The following is a 23,324-nucleotide window of genomic DNA, read 5'->3' on the forward strand; positions in this document are numbered from 1 at the left end:
CTCCTCCGCATCTTCAATCTTCCCCGACCACCACCACCCAATTCTCCTCTATCTCTCCCCAGCCTTCTCCAGTCGCGCTTCTAGGGATGATGACGACGCTGTCCATCACACAATGGAGTACTTACCGAGTCTGCAGCAAGAGTTCGATGATCTGAAGCCGTCTCTCTTTGGTGAGTGTAGCCCGAACACCGCTTATCTCCACCGCACACCAACTGAACCCGCACATCTCAGAGCTCCTCGCTGAGCAGCAGCTCTCTGACTTGCTACCGCCATCCATCCGCTACATCCTCGCAGTCGCCACCCACCGTCACCCACGGTACCTCCTCCGGATCCTCAATTCCTACGATGAGATCTATGCCCTCCTCTCGCTGCTTGTCGAGCGATATTACCTCCGCACCTTCGGCGGCTCCTTCACAGAGAACTTCTACTCGCTCAAGCGCGAACGGGTCCTGCTAACGAAGAATGGCGAGATCCCGCGCGCCCAGATCGGCGCCCCGGGGCCCGTCCGCGAGGCCCTCAAGCTTCGCACCAGGGATGTCTGGAAGAATCTCCTCATCATGGTGGGCATCCCCTACCTCAAGCGCAAACTCGACGAAGGGTACGACATCCACGCGTCACCGCACGCCTCGCTGATCATGAGCGGCGGCGGCGGCCCACGCTACCACCCCGGCGACGAGCTGCCCCCGCGGCCAACCCTGCGCCAACGCCTCTTCCACTGCTACAAGTGGTTCCTGCGGAACATCTACCCCTCCCTCAACGCCGGGTACTACCTGTCGATCCTGGCCTTTAACCTCGCCTACCTCTTCGACAACACCAAATACTCCTCCCCGTTCCTGTGGCTGATCGGCACGCGCATCCGCCGCCTCAGCTCCGCCGACCACCGCGCCATCGCCGCCGTGCTCGACCCTCCCGCATCATCATCATCGCCCTCCCGCCGCCCGGGCTCCAGCCTCCTCGGCCTTCTCAGTCCACAGAACCTCCACTCCCAATTCCTGACCTCCCTCCGCTACTTTTTACCTGCCTCCATCTTCGCCCTCAAGTTTCTGGAATGGTACCACGCTAGCGACTTCTCGCGACAGCTCGCCCGTAAGGCTACCGAGGTCCTCGACCTTCCTGCCCCGGTCACCAACGGGATGCTCCCGCCGTCGCAGCGGAAATCAATGAAGAAAAAACCTACCCAGTCAGACGAAATCAAACCGACATCATCCCCGCCCCTCAAACCAGCCTTGAAATCCCCCACCAGCCCCACAGCAGCTTCAGTACCCCCGCACAAACAACAACAACATTCAGCAAACTCGGACTCTCCCCGCCAACCCCCCATCTCCGCATCCTCGTACCTCCCCATCTTCACCGTCCCCCTACCACCCGCGGACTCGGACCTCACTCAGGCGTGTCCCATCTGTCTGAACCCATTGACCAACCCGACCGCGTGCCAGACGGGGTATGTGTTCTGCTACGTGTGTGTGTTCCATTGGTTGAACGGGGAGCACCAGCGGCAAATTGATTTCATGGATGGGGAAGCTGCGGCGGGTGCGGCATGGGAGGAGGAGGACATGGCGTTGGGTGCTTCGGAGGAGACGAAGCGAGGGGATAGAGAGGCTGGAAGGGAGGAAGAGGATGACGGGAACGGCAAGCAGGGGAAAAGAAGTCGCAGGGGCAAGTGGGAGAGTGGACGGGGGAGGTGTCCGGTTACGGGACGGAGGGTGTTGGGGGGTACGGAGGGGTTGAGGAGGGTTCTGGTATAGATAGACTTTTCTGTTCTGTAAGTATCGGTATTGTATGATGAGGTTGTGTAGATTGAGTGTTACGGTATAGGGCTGGTTGTTCTGCTTGCCTGAGAGCGGTTGTAGAGCTCAGCTGTGGTGTAACTTAAACTGATTTGGTTCCTTAAGAGCTCATGGGGGAGACACTCGCCATCCTGAATGAGTAAAACAGTGGATGTAATACTTATGTACATAACTCGCAAAGCATATCCTCCAAGAACCAAGACTGTCAGCACCACACAGTCCCAACCTACTATCCCACACCCCATACCCCCCCAATCAATCAAGCAAGTTCCCAACCGCTCAAGGAACATACGCCTCCGCCCCCTCCCCAAAAACCAGCGCCGGCCTCTCCGCCGCGAGCTTGAGGATCGTCTGCGCAAACACGGAATTCGCCCACGCGAACCATGGCCGCGTGTACGTCGAGATATTGTTCACGTTGATGGACTCGTGCACCAGGCCCAGCAGGCTGGAGTTGCGCACGAGGTTCACGCACTCGAGGATTTCCGTCTCGTTGTCTGTTGTCATGGCCTGGACGAGGAGGGACATGGGCCATGCGTTTTGCAGGCCAACTGTAACCGAACAAGAAAAAAAAAAAAGGTTAGCGCGCTGTAGGTGATCATTCTGGAGGTGGGGTTTCTTTCAAGAAAAGGTTATGGCGAAGCGTAGGCCGGGGGTGGGGAGAAGGTCATACTATGCGGCCCACCAATCCCATGAAACGCCGACCCAGTCAGAAAATACGGATTCCCATCCGAGGACAGAATCATGCGGCGGGTGTTTTGATACACGGTATCATTCTGCTCGACGAACCCCAGCAGCGGCAGCGAGAGCAATGAAGGCACATTGGCGTCATCCATGAGAATGCGCGAGCCGTACCCGTCGACCTCGAAGGCGTAGACATTGCCGTAGACCGGGTGGGAGACGATGCCGTGGTCGCGGACGGCCTGCGCGAGGTTCTCACCGCGGCGTCGCAGGTCGGCGATGAGGGTTGCGTTTCCGCCTGCGGTGACCAACACGTCAGCGGTTCTTTGCAGCTGCACGGCCATCATGGCGTTCGGGGGGATGAAGAACCCCAAGATGGTGGCATCGTCGCTGGGCCGGAAGGCGCTGCGGATGAGGCCCGTGCCGCGGTTGAGCGGGTTGCCGACGCCGGCGAGGACGAGGGTCTCGGTGCCGAGGGTGGTCTGGCGCTGGAAGGTGTACTCGTTTGTGACGAACTGGTGGGCGGGGGTGAAGGTCGGCTGGGATTGGGCGTCGAGCACCCGCAAAAGGGTGTCGAGGGCGCGGTACCAGCGCGGCGTCAGGAATTGCGTGGAGTTGGTGGCGGCGTGGAACTGCGTGCCCAGCGCTAGGAAGTTGGCGAGGGAGTCGAGCTCGTACTTGCATTCGAAGACCACGGACGAGTTGTACGGCGGGGTGACGGTGTCCTGCTGGCTGCTGCTGGATGGCTGGATGCCGCTGGCAGACGGGGGCTGGAAGGCGTTGCAGTAGGGCGACTGGATCACGTATTCGACCTGCGTGTTGATGGCGCCGAGGATGAGGTTGTGTAGGGCAGGGTCCTTCGGTGCGAGGGCTTGGTAGCCAGTTAGCTGGTTGGTTGAGTCGCGTAGCCATTCGGCGCTGATGTCACCGGTGACAATGAAGGATTGCGGGCCTTGCCATTGAGGGCTTGAGTCGTCGTCGCGTTTCCGCTTCTGGGCATCTGTTGGTGGTGGTGGTGTTGTTGTTGATGTCTGGGTGGCGTTGACATGCCAGCGAACTGTCGTGTCGAGGGTGTTGGGAAAAGCGTTGCGGAACAGTTGCGCCAGATCTTTGTCGACCATCCGCGATGTCACATCTTCGATGACGGTTTCAACGGCAGATGATGTGAAGGTCCGACATTCAACCGAAGGTCGCTGGAAGGGCAGATTCAACGCACCGCCGCTGTACGGGGGACTGGGGACGATCAGTTACAATTAACGCAGTGATGACAGCAGGTCACTACTCACTGTCCGACAGAGGAGTAAGAGAGGTAATCGGGACAAGATCGACGCAGAATCGACTGTTCCTCGCGGGGTGAAGCACTTGCAACGCCCAGAACGGCTGCTAGAGCGACGATGAGGGCCGCAGAGCGCGTCATGACAGGTCTAGATATTCAGAGCACCGCCAAAAGTAATTTGGATGAAAACGAATATGAAGGTCAACAAGATGAAGAGAAAAAGAAGAAGAAGAGGAAAAGAGAAGAGACATGGTGGGAAAGCACTTGGCGTGACGAAGAGTGACACGGGGAAGGAGAAGTTGGAATGCGGGCCAGAAATGCGGAGAAAATCCACAAGGATTGGCACATTATGCAATTGTCGCATTGCATCGTTACTCTTCATGCATTCGATGACTCGATAGTTGTTTGTCTGATGGGGTCTTTACTTTGTACTGTACATGATCTTTTCTCTCCGCTCTCCACCATTCATATTCTATTTCTTCGCAAAGAATGACATGATGCTGCCCTGGCCAGCTTTGGGCCCGGCCTTCGCCCTGGGCGCACTCACTGCCGGCTTCTTCTTGGGTGGCGGTGCTGGCTCATCCTCCGAGAACGACTCCCAGCTCGGCTCTTCGACGGTCACTGGCTCAACAATTAATGGAACATCTTAATCAAAAAGTAAAGGCAGATCTTACCCAGGTAGCCCTCTTCGTCCTTGACCGTCTTCTTCTTCATCACTTGCCGTCTGCCCCGTCGACGGCCTGCACGGACGATCACCTCCTCCTTTGGTTCAGCCGGTTTAGCAGGCGGCTGATCGATGATATTAGACTCCTCTTCAGGCGATGGCGCTGCATCCGGCATTGCTTCATCTTCATCCTCATCTGCACCGATCAGTAGGCGTCAATGCAGCAGAGCCAAAAGAACACACCGTCATCTTCCATCATCTTCCGCAGCTTCTCCTCTCGCTCTTTCCGAGACTCCCGTGTGCTCGTAATAGTAGTTTTACCAGAGTCAGGGAAGAGCTCATCAGGCTCATCTTCAGACGCGTCGTCCAGAACGACTGCTCAGGATCAGCTATTGTCTGTCGCCTCGCCGGATTGTATCATAAACTTACCATCTTCAGAGGCGCTGGGCTCCGCCTTTTAGGTCTGTTAGCATGCACCCAGGACGGTCCGGATGATCGTGAAATGTACTCACAGAGTCAGCACCAGAAGGTGTAGGAGTCGCCTGGTCCTCCTGCTTGGCCTTTGGCTTGGCCTTCGCAAACGAACTGAATATGCTACTCTTTTCTTTCTTGACAGGCGCGGTCTTCTCCGCGGATTTGGTCGATGAGGGAGTGTCTTCCCTCTTTAGCGTCGGCTGCGATTTAGGTTCCTCGTCCTTGGTTTCTGCTGTAGGCTGCTTCGGCGCTTCGCTTGTGGTAGGCTTCCTGACGGGTGCAGCCGTTTTAGCGGGCGCCGGTACAGGTACCGGTGGTCGAACGCCGGTTCTCCTCTGCAGCGCAAACATCATGTTAGAAGAAGAGAGCCAAGCAAAATCAACCATAAGACACACCTTAACGTTCTTGTTTTGGATCATACCCCAAGACGGCCCGTACTCTAACGGATCTTCCTGCGCATGGTTGGCCAGTGTCTCCCTCGCCACATCCGTCAAGACGTTGAGATCTTGCAGCACCGTGGGCTGTAAACTGTAGACATATATGGAAGCGATCGACTGGAACATTGCTTTCGCATCTGCCTCTGTTATCAGCCCGAGAATCAGCCGCATGTGTCCTGCAGGCGGGCGACTAACCGTCCAGATCCTCCTCGCGAACAAGCAGTACCGAGGAAACCGCGACCTCATCGGCAGGCCCATCTTGGTTTGGCATGGAGCTACTTATGTAGGGACTGCTCGGGGGAATAGTGTCTGCGGTACCGGCGCTAGACTGGAGGCCGTTCGCTGGCGTCGCTGGCTCGGGTGCCATCTGGACTCCCGTGAGGATATATGTCGCATTGACGCTGTTGGGTTTTTTGTTGTTCTCATTGTGATGGAAGTCGTACAGCATTCTTGTACATCAAGCTTAATCAGCTACCTTTCTCTCCATTTCTCGAGCGTGAGGGCCGCTGCAGACTTACTGCTTCGCTAGAGTACTATGCACACGGAGAGCTCGACCCAGCGAGCGATAAGTGACCTAAACATTCAAACGAACCGAATCAGACTCCCAATGCTCCAGCTGCACCACCTCTTGGATTGTTCAAACTTACCGTGCGCTGCTCGTTGAGAACATTCTCCGCCAGATATCTCTTATAGTCCGCGACTGCCATGATATCTGCCATAAAGTGGTTGCAAGCTTCCCTGCTTTCCCTTGGTTGTCACGATTCCAGAGACGGAGGAGATGCGGACAAATCGGCGGGCGGACGCGTTCTCCACCCCCGAACCACTTTACGCGTATCAGTCAGCACAAAAAAAAGCTAAGCTACGCCTGTCCTGTCCGCGGCAGCAGCAGCTCCTCTTGGCGCCACTCGCCGCCGAATTGCATCCTCCATCATTTGCCTACGGAGCACAAAGAAAGGCTTCCAAAAGTCTCCAATTCACTGAATTCTTGACCTCCACCTCCTCAGTTACAGCTCACAGTGCTGGACTATCTAAAGTCGAGTACCCCGGACCAGTCAATCCCTCCACTAAATCTCGCATCCTCCCCCAATCTCAATGCTCTCGCGATAGTCCACCGCCGATAACAAAACCACCCACCCAACTCGATGAACCAGACCTTCGACCTCCCGGACTCGACCGACTGGCTCGCCACGCCACTGTCGCTGCTCGCGCCGCTTGAGTCCGCCCTTCGGTGCCAAGTCTGCAAGGACTTCTTCGAGAATCCCGTCATCACCTCATGCAGCCACACCTTTTGCTCGTTATGTATTCGCCGCTGCCTGAGTAACGAGGGGAAGTGTCCCGCGTGTCGCAAGCCAGACCAGGAGCTGAAGTTGCGGCAGAACTTGACCGTGCAGGAGCTTGTGGAGACTTTCCAGAATGCGCGGCCGAGCGTGTTGCAGCTGGCGACCCAGGCCGTGGCCGCGGCGGCGGCAACGGCGCGGGATGATGGGGAGGATTTAGAGCAGCAACAGCCGACTTCAAAGAAACGCAAGGTCGAGTCTTCTGGGAAGACTGAGCATGGCGCATCAATTGCCTCACTGGATGCGAATGCCGGCGCGGTGAGGTCGACGGAGGGGGTGAGGACGCGATCGCAGGCGAGAGGGGGTCCGACGCAGCAGGGGCTGACGGAAGTGATTGAAGTGATTGATGATAGTCAAGATGAGGAATTTGTTCCAGGTATGCTTGTCTTCATGAGGGTCAGACGCGTTGTGCTGACTGCTACCAGCGGACGGACTCGTCGCATGTCCAGTATGTCAAAGGAGGATGAAAAACGAAGCGGTGTTCTCACATCTTGATAAATGCACTGGGGAGCCGGCGCCCAGATCGCCCCCCAAAGCTAGTTATGGGTAAGGTCAATCTTGCTAATATATTTGACACGAACATATCTGACTTTAATCTATAGCTCTTTACATATGCAGATGCCAGCGCCCTTCCCATATAGAAATTCCAAGAGCAAGACACCAGAAAGGCTCCCGACCATGAATTATTCTCTCTACAAAGAAAGCATGCTCCGGAAAAAGCTCAAAGATCTCGGCATCCCTAATACAGGCCCACGGGCACTTCTGCAAAGGCGTCATACAGAATGGGTGAATCTCTGGAACGCCAATTGCGACTCGAAATCGCCCAAGCCCCATGGAGTCTTGTTGCGCGAACTCGACGTCTGGGAACGGACCCAAGGCAATCAGCCGTCCTCGTCGTCTGAAGCTCCCGGATCGGTCATGCGCAAGGATTTCGACAAGGCTGCTTGGTCACACAGCCATGAAGACGACTTCAAGAGGCTTATTGCTAACGCTCGGCAAAAGAGTAGCGCCGCGCGTGCGACTTCACCGCAAATATCTGCTGCGCAAACAATGCAAGACACACCTGTTCCAGAGCCGACACAAGACCTGATATCAGCAGAGTCCACCACTTCCCCCAACACGATGCCTGGAGATGCCATCGTGTCAGGTGCTGTTGCATCCGAGACGCCAGTGCCACCAGAATCGAGCAATGGCCAATAAACCGAGATTGAGACGCATCACTAACGCTCCGTGAAACGCTGCTCGCCGGACATTATGCTTGTATATAGTCCTTTTTGACACCGTGATCACCACCGGTTGCTCACTGGGCTGTAGCACTGGGGCCCTCTTCGACCGACATGCGGGACAATCTCTCCTCTAGCTCAGAATCCAGGTCCTTCTCGGCTGCTGCACTGCGTGCGGCTTCTTGCGCACGCTGTTCGAGATTGTCGAGTTCGGCAAGCTTCTTGCGGATCTCTTCCGCCTCCTTCTCCTCTCTCGCCTCCCGCTCCCTGTTTTCCAGCTCCTCCAGCTCCTCGTCGATCTCCATCTCGTCAATGTGCGGCGCCGCCTCGTTTAGTATATTACCGACCTCGTCCACCTTGGTCATCTCGTCACGTAACTCCTCCACCACATCCTCAACACGGGCCGCACCTCCAATTTGTGCATGCAAGCCACGTAGCGCTCCAGCGCTCGATTCCATGACCCTGACGAATTCGACCTGATCCGCCGCCTGTTCTATCTTAGAATAAACCTCCTCAAGTTGCATCAAGGTATCTAGTCTCTGCTTCAGATTGTGCTCAGCAAGTTTCTTAGAGCGCACCGCCGAGAGCGCCGAGACGCGGTTCTTGCTTTGCAACGCGGTCTTTGCGGTCACGTTCAGCTCGTCGATCTTCTTCTCCAGACTCTCAACCTGCTTGGTCATCGTAGCCATCAGCGACTTGATCGAGGCCACAGCGGTATCTTGCTCCGTGATCTCCCTCGGCGAATCATTCGACGGTCTGAACCTGATCGTCTATTCTAAAATTAGCCATAGACATCCTTAACCATAACCATGATATGAATGAAACATACCTTCCCATCATAAGCGATAGCACCACTATCGCGGGACAGATACAGCAAAAGAACATCCATATCCGCATTCGACAGCTGGCTCTGTTCGTCCAAGATCGTAGCAAACTCCTCCATAAACTTTTCCCTGGAGTAGACCAAGTCCGTCTTGGACGGATGATGGCCCATGACCTTTTTGACTACTCTCTCTGCAGTCTCCTGCACATATATATCGCAACAGAAACAATCAGCCTGGCCCCCAACAACAGGTCGTTTGGCACCATTGAGATTGAGTTAGATTGAATCATACCTTCAAATTCTCCACCAAAACCAACTCCTGTGCCTGCAGACGCGGCGTCGCCTCCTCCGACCCCAGCACCACCCCTTTCAGCTGCTTCATCCCCCAACTCATCACCACCCAGGGACTTAACGCGGACGTATCAATTCCCCAGCCGGGCTTTTGCAGACAAGCCCCACTGTTCTTATACATCTGCAGCGGCACCATCGTGCGATTCCTGACGGCTTCATCCTGCAGCCCAAACTCCGTTAGCAACCATAGCCTCAAAAGATCACCAAAAGGAAAACTGGGTCGAACTTACAAACACCGCCCCAAGCGCTACCGGCCTTCCCCACTCCGGAATCTCCAAATCGCGCAACAAACTCTCATCCGCCCGTAAGATCAAATGATTCGCCTTCGAAGTCGCACCACCAGTAGACTGAGACTTAGACGTGGGTATCGGCGAGCGAATGTAACCGTGTTTCGCGGCGCTGGTTAGGGCGTGTTGCCATGCGGCGATGTTGGTGGTGTAGCCCTCTGGGTTGATTTTGCGGTGGATGGGGAAGTCGGAGTAGAGGGATGGGAGGCGGTTTCTAGTACAGGAGGAATGAGTTAGTCCATACGATCATCTGGAAAGTCTACATAGATAAATGTGTTATCTTTTGTGTGTGGGCAGGTTGAAGACACACTTTCTGAATTGATCCTGCGAGAGGATGTACTCGAGGAGGTCGTTCATGTTGGCGTGGAAATCTGGAGATTGAAAGGGATAGAGAAGGTGGAAATTAGAAATGAGAGTATAATTAGGCGGTTCGTGTGAGTGTATGTCTGAATCCCAGCCCGAGGACTTGCCTGCTCTCGTTGCTCTGGCTCCTTTGTCCTTTCGGATGGGATCTGATGTCAGTCAATAAATGGCCCGCTGGTTGGTTGTCCGGGTGGTGATCTTATCGATAAGATCGGGGTCAGGTGATGATCCCTTCTGGTAAGGACGTCATATATCCGAATGACCACTAGTTTCGGAGTACTCCGTACTAGTGACTCCGCTTGGGCGTGGCATATGGGGGCTTTATATTAGGCAAAGCAATCTAGGGAATTTACTCAGACCAAGATAACACGTAAACACGTAACATTAGATTCGACGAGTGTCTATAATGATGTATACCCCGTCATGCGTCCATCCGGCCTCCCTTTCGTCCCTAAGCTCGTTCGAAGTCGTCATCGGCTGCATTGTCATTATCCCTCATACCCTGTGTCGGGCCAATCCCTGAGTCCAGAGGCTTCACGATCAGCGACTTCCGGTTCTTGCGTCGATCAAGCTGCTCGCTCGTCTCGTCGGTTCCCAAAGCCGCTGCGGTGGCTGTCTCATCTCTCAGGTCTAGACCCCTAGCTTCGAGATACTCCACTTTCACGGCATGTCTGAGATTGTCGACGAAAGTCTGCATCTCCGGCATAGTAAAAGCTCCGTCACCATGCAGGACGTCTGCATATAAGCGCTCCGCTTCCTCCAAGGCTGCCGAGGCCAGAGACGGCTTTCCAAGTCGAAGCCACAGATCTGCAGCGAAAACACTCCACATCCCGGCTTTGCGACGGCGAGATCCCCAGTTCACCCCAGGCGCGGGATTTCGGGCCGCAAAACAGGCTGAAATACGTTCACTGAAGAGACCCTGGCCGATCGAGCCAACTAGACCCTGGTCCATGACCCGCATGGCCCATCTAGCCGCACTCTCCACCGCCGACCCACCGCGCGACTTAAGTAACTCCATGGCCAAAGTCAAACAACGGAGGGCGTTGGGCGCATCCGAGCATCGAGTAAGATACGAATACGTGGCCGTCTCCAGTATCTGATCAATGCCATCAATCTTGACCTTGGTGCCCAGTGAAGATGGGCTCAAGAGCATGCTTACCGCCGACATCTCATAGGCGCCAGCATGATACTTCCAGGCCTTGTCGTTGGCATAATCGGACCGGAGAAGCTCATATGTCGATGCGGAAAGCTTCCAGTCACGAAGCATGAATGCAAAGTCAGCCATCTTGCGTAGCACAGCCTCGGGCGTGTCGTATCTGTAGTAGCCATGCGCAATATCATAGTTGCCACTTGCTCCACCAGAGGTCAAGCTGGACCGAGAGCCAGATCCAAAGCCAGCCCACCGACGCGACATAGACATAAACCTTCCGCTGATACCACGTCTGCGAGAGGCTACTTGATCGTTCCAAACCGCCACTCGATTCTCCATGTATGGTACGACGGACTGCGCGACTAATTCCCGGACAAATGCCTTGATCGCCATCACATCCGACTCAAACACATGTGGAAGACCTCCCGTGTCAAGATCTACCAACGGCTCTGCTGATCGTTAGCTCTGATCATACATTCAACATAACGACTGTGTCTCACCTGTCCGGCCAAACAATCGCTCCGATGGCGAAAGCCATTCACATTCAGGTACTTGGACACTATCGTCGTCTGTAACCACACACTGATTACTGCGTAGCCTTAGCAGGTGACAATGAAGCCCAAAATGGCGTTTCATTTGGTCATATAGCTTTGTGGATTCTGTAATGTCGTCTCGATCCTCATCATGCACTAACAAATAGTACCTAAGATACTCAGGATGGATCCAATCGGGCATCTTCTTGTTACCATTGTTGGTGTCTGCGTAGAGACGTCTGAGAGTTTCCAGCGGGGCAGTATTGCGCGAACTGATGGCGATAACACTGGCCACAGGATGTCGAAAAGTCTCATGAGGGGCCGCCGATGCTATAGACAAAAGCTGCCGAAGGTAAAGTTTGTATAAGGGTGAGGTGCTGGGAAATCCAAGGAAGTCCTTTGGGAATAAAGACCCGCCCAGCGGATCGTCCAATGATCCCAGTTGCTTCTCCAAGACCTCTTCCAGGTGTGCTAGAGGGGAGTTCCGCCCACCCGACTCAGGGAGACCTTGATTATTGTTCCCTAAATCGACAAAGCGGACTCCATAATCCTCCCAGCTCCGACTCGCGCCAACGCTATCCCGTATCACAAGCTTCCCGGGAATATTTTCGCCGAATGGTCGGATCAATTGCCAGAACCCCCCCGCAAACCCCTTTTGCCGTGCTAATTCATCGGTGTCTGCGGACGCATACACGCCGACGACAGGTGAGAACGAGCGGATGATAAGCGAACGTATTTCCTCCGATCCTTCAAACCGACCGTCCACCGGAGAGCCAAGGGAGGACCTGGCTAATTGAGGCGTTGACGATCGGAAGGACGGAGTCCGTGGTGATGCGGATCGGATGGGTAGTTCTGATGTCGTGGCGGGAAGAGGCGGGGGTGGGGAGACGACCCTGGACTCAGTGAGATCTGCATCTAGAGACGGAGAGGAATCGCGGCGCTGATTTGGGTATCTCGTCTTGGAAGCTACACGCGGAACGCCGGGCGAGAAGGACGGCGGAGGCTTGACCGGAGCTGCATCTCCGGGCGATGTCATGGACTCCGAATATGTTGCGACGCGACACTAGAACAGGTTGACAAGTCTCTAGAGCCCATGGACTGTGAGGGCGAATGTAAGGTGAGAGATGAATTAGTATTGAGGTGAGAGGCGCCAGAGACGTGAAGCTAGCCGTAAGCCTGGAGGGTGAAAGGGAAGAGGAGAAGATGGAAAGAAAGGGCGAGAAGACGGTGCTAGAATGAATGAAGCCACTTCACCGCGGGTCGAAACGTGGGAGAATAGTAGTCAATAGGACTGTCTCTTGTGCACGTGAGGCTTCTTTTCAGCCACGGGCAATGATTCGCTTGGCAAGAAAATAGGTCCCAACTCAAGAAGTTATCAATTAAATGATAAATATGGAGTCAGGATTGATTCAACACCCTTCGAAGTTAGCCAGACAACAAACAGCTTCAACTCTGACCTCACTGGGCCCGACTCATAACTACAGTATAAATCTGAACAGGCAGGCGGTGGGAGCAATCCGCATGAATCTGCCGGTTGTATAATCATTCCAGTCATACCCCCATTATTATTCAAACATGATGTCTATTGAAGATCATCCCGGTCAATGTTCTGTCATATACCTCTCATGAGTCGTCAATGAGTCACGGCTGTCATGGCCCATGTCAATGCGTGTGACAACCATCTTCCGTGCTCTGACCAACTTGTCTCGATTCCGCCCCGCCGTCATTCTTCCTTCAATTTATAGCGCTGCCTTCCCTGACCCTCGGACAATTCCTTGTCCTCAGTTCTTCACTCCCAACATAAGGTTACAGGTTCATCTGCAGACGGACAAAGCTGCTCCTCTTAGCTCGTCCATGAGACGTCCCGAATCCTGCAGTCCTCCTCAACGACCGGAAAAAAGACGACGGCGCCTGTCCGGGGCTGCCCCGCGCGAGAACACCATGAGCGTCACTACTGGTGCTGTCCCTGAAATCCAGCTGACACCACTCGAAAACACCCTCAAAAACCTATTGCTAGATGTTGCGCAGTATATCCATGAACGCGCAAGCACAGAAGGCTCGAATGATGCGAACCTCTCCAACACTGTTCTGCGATTCACCGGAGGATGGGTGCGCGACAAGCTGCTTGGGGTGAACAGCCAGGACATTGACGTCGGCATCAACAACATGACTGGGTACCAATTTGGACTCCTCCTGAAAGAGTATTTGGATATTCCTGGTAATCTGGACAAATACCGGAAGGACCACGCCAGCGGCGATCTAGGAAAAGACTTTGTCAGTCTGCACAAAATCGAGGCAAACCCAGAGAAATCAAAGCACTTGGAAACGGTCACAACAAATATCTTCGGCTTAGATGTGGACTTGGTCAACCTGAGGAAGGAGACATACACCGCCGACAGTCGAAACCCCCAGATGGAATTCGGAACAGCCGAGGAAGACGCCTTGCGCCGAGATGCCACCATCAACGCACTTTTCTATAATCTGAATGAGACCACAGTCGAAGATCTAACTCGGCGCGGTCTTCAAGATATGCATGAACAGATAATCCGCACCCCGTTAGAACCATACCAAACATTCCAGGATGATCCATTGCGAGTCCTACGACTTATCCGCTTCGCTAGCCGCCTGGGATATCGGATACACCCTGAAACCGAGGAGGCAATGCAGAATACTCACATAGGCGAGGCTCTCCGGCTTAAGATTAGTCGTGAGCGTGTTCTGAAGGAACTCGAGAAGATGCTCCATGGTTAGTAATCATAAATAATCCGCGCTGTAGCTAGGCTCACTGGTTTCTAGGTCCTGACCCTCGGGGTGCCCTACATTTCATCGACCGCCTAGGTCTTTATCCGACTATCTTTGCTAATTTCCAGGACGATGCTACTGTTGAGACATCGTCCTGGCCTAATGCTTACAACACGGTGGAGCGACTCATCCGTCCTACCGACAAAGATCCTCAGCAAACGGTGGAGAAGATACGAAACTTCCTGATCCGTGATAAGCAAGAGGAGTACTACGCCTGGATGCTCTCAGCAATGGCTCCGTGGTCCAAGATTCCAACGCGCCCCGCAACTGGCAAGGGCCGACCACCACCGCCTCGGGCTGCAGAGGTCGCCAGGGACAGTCTACGAGCCGACAACAAAGTTATCTCTGTTGTTGGAGATGCGGCAGCAAGCTGGCAGACAATCCTCGAGGTCAAGAACTCCATCTTGGAAGGGACAGTCGGTGGAACGGCGGCGGAAGTCCGCAAGTATGTTGGATTGCACATTCGTTCTTGGAAAAAAGACTGGAGACTGTGCATCCTTCAAGCTATCCTTCAGGAAGTCATGGACGGGCGCGAATATGCCCTAGGTGAGTACCCTCACACCCCTGGCATTCTACATGTGTCGAGCCAGACAGCTGATATGTTTCCGGTGTTAGTGGTGGAAGAGTACGCCAGGTTCATCGCGTATATCGAGGAGGAAAATTTACAAGATGTCTACGAAATGAAGCCACTCGTTAATGGCGACCAGATTATGAAAGCCATGGGAGGCAAGAAAGGACGATGGCTGGCGACGGCGTTGCAGATCGTGGTCGAATGGCAACTCCTACATCCGGATTCAACAGACCAGGAGGAGGTCTTGAAAGTCATCGCTGATAGAAGAGACGAGCTGGGAATTTAAGCAGCATAGTCTCGAAATGAAATTTTGCTTATGACTGACTCAATTGTGTTGTGGTCTGAAGTAGTTGTAAACCTGGTAGTTGTTATTGTGAAGGGACGGTTTGGGCGAGATCCGCCAACTGACCGCTCGCTGGGCAAATTGCCGGCATACAAACTGGTGTAACTGCTACAACTCCCCCTCAACCTCTCGCTTTAATTAGCTCAGTCCTTACGTCTCAAGCCACAAATAATCATCTTTCCTCTGGCCGAGTGAAAGCGAAGGCCAGCCGACTGCACAGGTAGATGGAAGAACTCCGCGCAGCAGCACGCGCATCCCTCCCCGGAGGCGATCTTCAACCCCCAGAGGCTGCCATTGCCCGATATACCCTCCCAGGAGGATTGGAGCACTTATGGCAGGATATTTCCTCTGAAGGTGATTCAAGTGCAGCACAAGTAAGAGACCTAGCATATTGCGCGCGTTATTCTCACTGACAAGAATATTCTAGATATGTAAGAACCTGCTGGTGGCTCAAGCAGTCCTAAAAAATTGGACCCCTGGGACTCTGCTCGATGCCGATATAGACGCAGCGAATTCTCTTTATGACTGGGCAAGCGAGGCCGCTCTCCCTTCGCCAATCTTCGCCGAGACGATCGAAGAGGCCAGCCGTAAGAGATGTCCGAGCTTCTGATTGAGACGCTGCTAAACTGTCTCTAGAAAGTCAACTTGCCGCCGTCGATGCGGAGAAACAGAAACTGGCGCAAGCTATCACTGTCATTTCCACATTGAAAAAGGTGCATCCCATTCAGAAAGCAGCCAACATATCTGATATCCTTGTTGCTCTTGCGAGTTTCTCCTCGACCTCAGATCCATGGACAACCGGAGAAGCGCACAGTATATCAATTGAAGTCCTGCGTGAGTTCAGCGCGACAGCACGCTCCGATGGTTCTCTCTGGACCATCCTCGAGACGACCCTGAAGAAGAAGATCCGGCCGCTCTTCACCAAGACCCGCAATCCAGCCATCACCGCGGAGGGTCGCAAGAACTTCCACCCCGTCCCCCTGGCGCGCTTCGACCTCACCACGCTTGACCCGGAAGCCAAGCCATGGAAGGCCTTTGCCGTCTACTCAACCACAGTTTTCGCCTGGATACTCTCACAATACGACGTTCGTTGGCCCCCCTTTCCTTCCTCCAAGCAACGCATATCTAGCCCAGACTAAAAAATTGCCAGTCCACAGCAATCACCCACCTAGAAAACCAATTCTCGCAACTCATCCCCCCAATCCTCGCCCTCATCGACGACGAACTCACCCCGCACCGCATCCGGGGCTGCACCCTCCTCACCTCCCTCCTGCAACCCATCCGCGCATCCCAATCCGACATCCTCCGACGCACGAACCTCAGTTCCGTCTTCGAATCCGCCATCCGCCCCTGCCTCCTCTCCCTGCCCACCATCACCCCGGAAAATGAATCCCTGGAACTTCTAACCACCGCCTACCCAGCCCTGCACGCCCTCCTGGAAACCAGCTACGGGGGAGACCGCCAACGCCACCCTCAGCAGAGCGAAGCCCTCACCCACGCCCTTACCCAAACCCTCCGCGACAACCTCATCTCCTCCTTCCACCACATCAGCTCCACCTCCCCGATCACTGCGCAGTCATCAGTCTCATACCCCGCGCTGACCTCCTTCCCCCACCCGCGGCTGTCTACCCTCCTCCTCTCGGAAATCCAGCGTACCGTCACGGCCCTCCGCATTGAAGCAACCAAGTATCTTCAGGACCTCGTCCCGCTGGTCTACAGCACATTGACTAACCCCTTCGGCACCGCGCACCCGCCCCTCCTCCTCGCGGCGCTGGGGGTCGCTCGCGCGGTGATCCTGAACGCGCATCCGCGTGTCTGGCGATGGAGGACGGAAATCCTTGGGGCGGTTTGTGCGTGTTGGTTGACTGTTGTTGAGGAGGAGAGGGAGGAGGAAGAGGAAGAGGAAGAGGAGCTCCAGAGCACAACGACTACAGGACACCGCCGCCGTAAGAACAATGTGACTACCGATGAAGAACGGTTGGTAGCCCTGCGCAGGCTGAAGAGAGAGCTGCAAGGCGTTGTCTGTTTGCTGCGGTTGGCGATCGAGAATCCCCTGCAGTCAGATACACCGGAGCAGGAGGCTCTTTCTGCTGCTGGTGGCGGGGGCTTTGGCAGGGAACTGGAGGAGCTGGCTGCTGCGGATGAGCAGTTGCGGGGGTTGCTGTTGGGAGAGGTGGATAGGTCGGATGGGCGGTACTTTGGGGTAGATGAATAGGTACAGTTAGTACTCTGAAGATTGTGGTCTATGTCTACAAGTGGCAGGTTTGCCAGCTGCTATACAATCTGGATTTCTATCCCTGGGTTATACCAAGATTTACCGTCAACACAAGAGATACAACATGGGAGCTACCGAAGTAAAAGCGTCAATTTCAGGCTGGTCGTCCGCGCCGACCATCGCATCGTAATATGACAGCCGCAGCTGTGTAAACTCAAAGCTCAAATCAATGACAAATGCACAAGATATGGCAAACAGAAAAGTAGTCAACAATGAATAGACAACGCTCGCGACAAAACGGGGGGGTATCATGTCATGACAAAAGGGCGGCATTTCGTAGAACATAAGCTTGGACAGGAATGTGAACGAAAATCAACGACATAAAATCAATCAGAAAAAAAAGTTTGTTCAGAACATGCAACTATTTTACCGAAAGCGTCTACATTTAAATATCAACGCGTTGCTTGAACAGACTCTTGCCACGCAGCCACTGCCGGTAGCGCTTGTACCGCTTCTTGTCGTAATCCTCCGCGACGACCGTCAGCCCGGTTTCAGGGACGTTCAGGTATTCAACATAATCAGCCAGGTTTTCCATCGCGTTGGCTTCCAATGTAGCTTCCTCGACGTTGCATTTGTTGGCGTACTCGATGTAATCGAGGTTGGCTTCGTTCTCGCGGATCGAGGTAGCGGTCAGTTCGTTCTCTGAGGTGACAACGAGGGGCACTTTCAGGGGATGGTTGATGTAGCGCTCGTACTCTTCGGCTTCCGCGGCGGTGACGGTGGGGTTGAGGGAGTCGTGCACGAGCTGGCCCAGGGTCCACTGGGCGATTTGCGCTTTGCTGGGTGTGGTGCCGGGTTCCAGGGAGGATTGGGATTGGAGGGAAGTGGTGGTCTGGGTAGTGGCCCCAAAGGATGTGTACGTGGATTGTTTCATGATCCCTGCGGCTGGAAGCTGTTTGTCGGCGGAGAGTGGTTGGCTCAGCCAGCGCCGGTTGGAATGGGAGGTTGTGGAGTTGGACCGGCCGATGGCAGTCTTGTCAGGTTCCTGGATCTTGACAGTGCGGGGGGCCTGACGTTCGCGATTCACTTGTTCGTGTTGCTGACGGGCCACGAATGGACTTATATCGTAGGGAGCGCCGGCAGGACGAAATGGTAGGTACCGGAGGGTCGAGTTCATCTTGTACGAGAACACCTTCGAAAAGGACGATACTGCCAGAGGCCGATAATATTCAAGCCAGTAATCATCGTAATGTGACAGCGGTTCCTTGAGCAGCTTGGGACGAGGCGGCAATTCGAACTTCTTCAGGTTGTCTGGATTGTACCAATTGATGTAGTGAGGGCGTTTCTTGTTCGACCATGATCTGGGATCGGCATGATGCAAGTAGTAATCAGTGGACAAATCCCACAACATTGGCTGTCCCTGAGAGAAGATGTAGTTTCCAAGGAAGAGGTTGTATGCTTCCTGACGTTGGGCATCAAGGAAGGAGTTATTGTAGTACCGCTTAAAGCTCTCAACCATGTCACGCGAGTGGCTGCTCCACTGATTGATCTTGCGGTACGTGGCCATGGTGTTAACCAGATGAGAGCCTCCATATTGTATGGCAATCGTGTCACCGTGATCATGCCACATATCAGTGAAGAGATTGACAGCATCCGAGTCATATTCCACTGTGGTGCCGTCGATGATTCCCAGAGCGTGAAGCTGATAGCCAAGAGCGCGTTTTCCAATCACGAACTGAGCTGCATTAGTACGATCGAGACAGTCAATACAGTTTGTCCTCGCTATGCCATTCTGCAACTGAAGCCCGGACTCCGCATCGACACCGTTCTGGAAGAAACCAGTCTTTGGAATGATGTCGCCCGCGATATCTTCGAGGGTCCCAATAACATCCTGGTCGCGACTTTTCGCAGCTCGACTCATATCCCAAGGCTGGTAGATGATCTTTTTGTCCTCAGGCAGGAATTGATTAAGATATTGAATTGCATTAGTGTATTCCTTGAGGAGCTTTGACTCGCGCGGCGTCCGCTCTCTGGCTTTGATTAAGTTCAACGCATACACCGGCGCACCGTACCGCTCGAACAGGTTGTCAAAATGCAGAGCAGCAGCAGAGTAGAACGGGTCAACAAGGTTCAGCTCGATGTCGGGCTTAGGCGAAACACCGGAGTTCTCCTGAGTCCAATATAGCGGAATACTGCCGCGATGCTGCACGTATGAGGTATAAAGCGGGTTAGCGTAGAGCAGCGGACCTGGCGCATGGAACGATGTAGCTGACATGTCGGAAACAATCTGTTCAGTCTCGACATCATTGGCCACATATCCCAGGTCGTTTGCTCCTCTCTTCAGGAACCGCGCTCCAGCAAAGAACCGGGAACGACGTGCAATAATTGTTATGTACACAATCCTTCCGTAGATAGACAGCTTCGCCTGTTCCACGTAACCGTGAATGATCGGAAGACACCACTCCCAAGGATTACGCAACTTAGTGTGGGCCGGGGTCAACAGATGATGATTCCAGATGAACATGGGGTTGTAGTCCTGCTGGAGTGTTTTGGGCTGCCCCTCATGGTGAGCTTTGCGTTCACGACAGATGTTGCGCTGAAGGGTGTGGGTAATGTCGTAGGAGTAACTGAAGTAGAACGATCGAGTTAAGTCCAGGTTGTTCAAGATCGCAATGTACCGTGCCTCCTCCGGGTTCTTCTCCGGTCGCAGGCGGGACGAGCTGGACGTGGTCAACGAGATCAACTCCGTTCCGTCAATCTGGTAGACATAATGACCGCCGAGCATGGCAACCTGGCTTCTTTTCGTCACCAGAAGCATGTAGTAGGCGTCCGTGAAGCGAATGAATCCCAGCAGAGCCCAGGCACTGCACTTGAGCTTGAGCCCACCTGAGCTCTTGTTGCCGTCGTCGATGGTATCCAACAACTGGCTCATCTCCCGCTTGCTGTAGACAATGTCGTCCTCAGCTATGTTCAGCTCACCCGACTCGGAGGTCCGATCAATCTTCAAGATCCGGAATCGCGTATCTGACAGATCCATGCCGACCATGTAGAAGCGGGTGGCGGTCTCATACAGCGAGAACTTATGCATGCGGTGAATCCCTTCTTCGCCGCCCGCGTCGAAGAACGCAGATCGTTGCTTTTGCGCTGAGGTAGGGGTCGAGTCCCGCTCGAAGGAGGTTGCAACCTGCGGCTCTTCATCTTCAGCTTCGTCGCCTTCCTCGCTCATAGGAACTGCGGGGACCGATGGGGCACTGTAAGGTAGCGGGGGAAACGGTGAGGCTGCGCGGGGAGACTTCCGATCGTCTTCCAAGTCGAGAAGGCTTTGCAGGGCTGATTCGGGCTGGCTTGTGGGCAGCTTGCTGCTGGAGCCACTGGTAAAGGAGGTGTCTGCATAGGGAAAATTGAAGTCAGTCGGAGAGTCTGGTGAACTGCTGCCATCCTGAGATGCTCTGGAAGAGCGGTTGCCGTCTAGAGCACCAAGACTGCGATCGTCTGCAGCATCGCGGGGGATGGGAAGCCCATCAAGACTGTCCATGGTGATAGCTTAAGTTCGAGGAAACCCGTCTCCCAGAAGGTCAAAGACGTGCAAGCTCAGCCGGCCATGACAATTCTCTCAACAGCAACCTTCTAGAGGTTTTGTGTTCTGGCGGTCGAGATGGTTTTTAGATCATGTCTTGTGTTCGGGGCAACATACCGGTAACTTTGGTATTGGCATTACCCATGGCTGGCTGTGGTGACGTCACTAACGCTTCTGCTTGAGGCACGTGATGCCATACAACAGCACATGATACTGAGAATGGGTGGTGTAGGAAGAGATTCAGTCTGAAGCAAATTATCACTTGGTCCCCATAACACCAGGGGAAGTGGGATGAGATTTCACACAAGCGATAGATCTGTGTTACTTTTTAGAGTGAACGGGGAAACGTGGAGAGTTGCCTGTCCGCTCTGTTCAGGTTTGCACCTCACATCCAAAAGGAAATATCTAAGGCGCCAAAGAAGGTACTAGGTATATCTGGCAAGGAGAATTTTCTACAAAGAGCCTTCCTAATTCTGGCTAGCTCTATCATATACATCTCTCCCTCCAGTCTGTCATATGTTGCATTTGTCATAAACGATATCAATCTACGCCCGCCCTGTGTGGCTGGCACCTTGTCCATATTCCAAGAAGCAACCAAGCAAGATTTCATACCATCTGTACTCTTTATCAGGCTCTCATGACGGCTATTGGTAAGGTCGGGCCTAAAACTTGACATGGAAAGGTGTATTGTTTTCCTTCACCGTTGCTGAGATATCTTCATGATACTTCAAAGCACCAAAGCAATGCAAAGTTGAGTAACGAGACATGAGTTATCCTTCTATGATAATACTCCAATCAGAGCCTCTGCGGATTGAGTCAGAAAACAACATCGACTGCCTAGTTCGTACAAGACGGATTAGCAAGTTGACTAGACCAGTTCACTTCCCCGTCACCCATCACAGTGCGGCTTTCGGGTACATTTACTTGGTGGATGAAGAATGTGTAGTGGTTCGATGTGAAGTGTTTGACTATGGCTCTCACGGGATTTCTGGCTGGCACAGATTTGAGTCCTCTTTGAGAGTAGTGATAGGCCAGATTCCTCACTGCGTATGTGAGCGAGGTCCTTAAGCTCTCAGACGGGGTGTGTCATTATATTCCAGTCGCGGCAGGTTGAAGCTCCTGTCAACATGATCTACTATCCAGTTGCTTTTGGTTGTGGTTTCTGTCGTGGTTCGCCGAATCGAAATGCTCTCAAAAGATTTTTTTGCTACTGAGGATTGGTGAACTTATAATATCTCTCTTGAAGCCAAGAAATTTGTTCAAAAGATGCAGGGGGAATACAATCTTATGACACCATGTCCATTGACATTCTGTTCACAGCTTAGCCAATTTAAATATGACTAGTAACTGTCCATAGCAATAAATCCATGCAAGGGGCTCTCCGTATCCGACACCGCGGATTTTACCCCGAATTTCCCAAATTGGCACTCCGCGCGGGGAAAGCAACTCCCCGCAACCAGATAAAGTAATTTTCCCCGCCCTACCCTCTATCCTTAAACAACAAGCTTCTATCCACAGCGCACGACCACCACCACCTAAGAGCACGCAAAGTCACCTTCAGACGCAGTAAGCGCAATGAAATCCAATAACACCATAAATAAGCCTTCCAGCGGTGAAGCTGCAATCCCCAGGGTTCTCAATCTCCTTTGCCATAGCAGCTTCCCCATCTACCGCCATACAGATCCACCCCGATGACAGCGATAATTACGCACATCATCCTCTTCGGATATAAACCCTTCATCACATGGGCGAGCACTTCGCTGTCTTTCTGGTGCTGAAGGATAAATGCAAGCGGCCGGAGACCGGTCGGCCATATATGAAGAGCATGAAAGCAGGTGCGTTTGCCACGTATATGAGTACTAACTATGTTCTGTAGCGAGGACTCAGTTATGATCGGTAAGCTGTCGCTCATCTCATGTATTACTCATATCCCGTATCTAAAAGAATGCATCACACATTCGAGACGGCATTCTCTTCGGCCCGCCCGCAAAGAAGCCCACCACCACCGTCGAGGCCGGCACATTCCACGGCAGCTGCCACTGCGGTGATCGCTCCTGGACGGCAGAGATCACCGAGCCCGAGCACATCCTCTGCCACTGCGAAACGTGTTGGGAACTCAGCGGGGGGGCTCTATTCCATGAATCAGATCATCCATAAGGTGTGTACCTTCTCTCTAAGAAGCATTCAGCCTGCTCTGTCTTGCTGCTCCCAAGGCCAGCGTGCGCGACTTTGTTCCCTACTGCATACACAAACGCAAGCACCAAATTACTTCAATGAGAAGTTGATACCTTGGTTAATGCAAGTGGCAACTTGAATCATGTGAGCACCTTAAAGTTGTGTACTCCCCAAACTTCAATGACTATTTCAATTACGAACTATAACTAAGCATGATGAGCAAGGCTATATAGTTATATCTTAGCATTATAAGCAACG

The 23,324-nt window shown here is 53.5% G+C and overlaps 10 protein-coding genes across 10 annotated transcripts; 4 read left to right on the forward strand and 6 right to left on the reverse strand.

Moving 5' to 3' along the window:
• Positions 1–30: 30 nt before the first annotated feature.
• Positions 31–1,745, forward strand: pex12 (ubiquitin-protein ligase peroxin 12; the record flags this gene model as incomplete). Its single annotated transcript, XM_025579341.1, has 2 exons — positions 31–170; positions 232–1,745. Exons 1-2 carry the CDS (start codon positions 113–115, stop codon positions 1,743–1,745), a joined length of 1,572 nt encoding a protein of 523 aa, XP_025427548.1. The 5' UTR covers positions 31–112.
• A 271-nt stretch (positions 1,746–2,016) lies between these two features.
• Positions 2,017–4,005, reverse strand: BP01DRAFT_360218 (glycoside hydrolase family 125 protein). Its single transcript, XM_025575869.1, has 3 exons — positions 3,752–4,005; positions 2,458–3,698; positions 2,017–2,335 (listed from the first exon to the last, which is right to left on the reverse strand). The coding sequence occupies exons 1-3, from the start codon at positions 3,880–3,882 to the stop codon at positions 2,067–2,069; spliced, it is 1,641 nt and encodes a 546-aa protein (XP_025427549.1). The 5' UTR covers positions 3,883–4,005; the 3' UTR covers positions 2,017–2,066.
• On the reverse strand, positions 3,692–4,177 carry BP01DRAFT_164177 (uncharacterized protein). The gene is made up of 2 exons (XM_025570727.1): positions 3,752–4,177; positions 3,692–3,698 (listed from the first exon to the last, which is right to left on the reverse strand). The coding sequence occupies exon 1, from the start codon at positions 4,121–4,123 to the stop codon at positions 3,890–3,892; it is 234 nt and encodes a 77-aa protein (XP_025427550.1). The 5' UTR covers positions 4,124–4,177; the 3' UTR covers positions 3,692–3,698; positions 3,752–3,889.
• On the reverse strand, positions 4,135–6,083 carry BP01DRAFT_360219 (uncharacterized protein). Its single transcript, XM_025575870.1, has 9 exons — positions 5,964–6,083; positions 5,835–5,890; positions 5,512–5,765; positions 5,275–5,453; positions 4,918–5,214; positions 4,835–4,859; positions 4,649–4,780; positions 4,416–4,601; positions 4,135–4,362 (listed from the first exon to the last, which is right to left on the reverse strand). The coding sequence occupies exons 1-9, from the start codon at positions 6,021–6,023 to the stop codon at positions 4,214–4,216; spliced, it is 1,338 nt and encodes a 445-aa protein (XP_025427551.1). The 5' UTR covers positions 6,024–6,083; the 3' UTR covers positions 4,135–4,213.
• A 375-nt stretch (positions 6,084–6,458) lies between these two features.
• Positions 6,459–7,853, forward strand: rad18 (E3 ubiquitin-protein ligase RAD18; the record flags this gene model as incomplete). Its single annotated transcript, XM_025576522.1, has 3 exons — positions 6,459–7,029; positions 7,079–7,199; positions 7,256–7,853. The coding sequence occupies 3 exons, from the start codon at positions 6,459–6,461 to the stop codon at positions 7,851–7,853; spliced, it is 1,290 nt and encodes a 429-aa protein (XP_025427552.1).
• A 100-nt stretch (positions 7,854–7,953) lies between these two features.
• On the reverse strand, positions 7,954–9,694 carry BP01DRAFT_376901 (putative vacuolar sorting protein SNF7 family protein; the record flags this gene model as incomplete). The annotated part of the gene is made up of 5 exons (XM_025576975.1): positions 7,954–8,646; positions 8,706–8,900; positions 8,992–9,210; positions 9,281–9,551; positions 9,648–9,694. The coding sequence occupies 5 exons, from the start codon at positions 9,692–9,694 to the stop codon at positions 7,954–7,956; spliced, it is 1,425 nt and encodes a 474-aa protein (XP_025427553.1).
• Positions 9,695–10,074: 380 nt separating this feature from the next.
• On the reverse strand, positions 10,075–12,808 carry BP01DRAFT_394930 (TRAPP III-specific subunit 85 family protein). Its single transcript, XM_025578358.1, has 2 exons — positions 11,351–12,808; positions 10,075–11,299 (listed from the first exon to the last, which is right to left on the reverse strand). The coding sequence occupies exons 1-2, from the start codon at positions 12,417–12,419 to the stop codon at positions 10,152–10,154; spliced, it is 2,217 nt and encodes a 738-aa protein (XP_025427554.1). The 5' UTR covers positions 12,420–12,808; the 3' UTR covers positions 10,075–10,151.
• Positions 12,809–13,324: 516 nt separating this feature from the next.
• BP01DRAFT_376903 (tRNA adenylyltransferase) lies at positions 13,325–17,314 on the forward strand (the record flags this gene model as incomplete). Its single annotated transcript, XM_025576976.1, has 8 exons — positions 13,325–14,129; positions 14,180–14,731; positions 14,801–15,006; positions 15,324–15,473; positions 15,527–15,686; positions 15,736–16,184; positions 16,250–17,045; positions 17,085–17,314. The coding sequence occupies 8 exons, from the start codon at positions 13,325–13,327 to the stop codon at positions 17,312–17,314; spliced, it is 3,348 nt and encodes a 1,115-aa protein (XP_025427555.1).
• A 103-nt stretch (positions 17,315–17,417) lies between these two features.
• BP01DRAFT_360224 (phosphatidylinositol-3,5-bisphosphate 5-phosphatase) lies at positions 17,418–20,961 on the reverse strand. The gene has a single exon (XM_025575871.1). The coding sequence runs from the start codon at positions 20,847–20,849 to the stop codon at positions 17,760–17,762; it is 3,090 nt and encodes a 1,029-aa protein (XP_025427556.1). The 5' UTR covers positions 20,850–20,961; the 3' UTR covers positions 17,418–17,759.
• A 1,674-nt stretch (positions 20,962–22,635) lies between these two features.
• Positions 22,636–23,150, forward strand: BP01DRAFT_394934 (uncharacterized protein; the record flags this gene model as incomplete). Its single annotated transcript, XM_025578359.1, has 3 exons — positions 22,636–22,739; positions 22,768–22,787; positions 22,855–23,150. The coding sequence occupies 3 exons, from the start codon at positions 22,636–22,638 to the stop codon at positions 23,046–23,048; spliced, it is 318 nt and encodes a 105-aa protein (XP_025427557.1). The 3' UTR covers positions 23,049–23,150.
• Between the last annotated feature and the right edge of the window lie 174 nt (positions 23,151–23,324).

Source organism: Aspergillus saccharolyticus (genome assembly GCF_003184585.1).
Source record: "Aspergillus saccharolyticus JOP 1030-1 unplaced genomic scaffold BP01scaffold_45, whole genome shotgun sequence".
NCBI classification, from domain to species: domain Eukaryota; kingdom Fungi; phylum Ascomycota; class Eurotiomycetes; order Eurotiales; family Aspergillaceae; genus Aspergillus; species Aspergillus saccharolyticus.

Coding starts and splice junctions, on each gene's coding strand:
- BP01DRAFT_360218 (XM_025575869.1), bottom strand. CDS start 3,882: ATGACGCGCTCTGCGGCCCTCATCGTCGCTCTAGCAGCCGTTCTGGGC. Junction 3,699..3,751: donor TCTTACTCCTCTGTCGGACA/GTGAGTAGTGAC, acceptor GATCGTCCCCAG/TCCCCCGTACAGCGGCGGTG. Junction 2,336..2,457: donor TGGGATTGGTGGGCCGCATA/GTATGACCTTCT, acceptor GTTCGGTTACAG/TTGGCCTGCAAAACGCATGG.
- BP01DRAFT_164177 (XM_025570727.1), bottom strand. CDS start 4,123: ATGAAGAGTAACGATGCAATGCGACAATTGCATAATGTGCCAATCCTT.
- BP01DRAFT_360219 (XM_025575870.1), bottom strand. CDS start 6,023: ATGGCAGTCGCGGACTATAAGAGATATCTGGCGGAGAATGTTCTCAAC. Junction 5,766..5,834: donor CATAGTACTCTAGCGAAGCA/GTAAGTCTGCAG, acceptor TTGATGTACAAG/AATGCTGTACGACTTCCATC. Junction 4,602..4,648: donor GAAGATGATGGAAGATGACG/GTGTGTTCTTTT, acceptor TGATCGGTGCAG/ATGAGGATGAAGATGAAGCA.
- BP01DRAFT_394930 (XM_025578358.1), bottom strand. CDS start 12,419: ATGACATCGCCCGGAGATGCAGCTCCGGTCAAGCCTCCGCCGTCCTTC. Junction 11,300..11,350: donor GCGATTGTTTGGCCGGACAG/GTGAGACACAGT, acceptor AACGATCAGCAG/AGCCGTTGGTAGATCTTGAC.
- BP01DRAFT_360224 (XM_025575871.1), bottom strand. CDS start 20,849: ATGGACAGTCTTGATGGGCTTCCCATCCCCCGCGATGCTGCAGACGAT.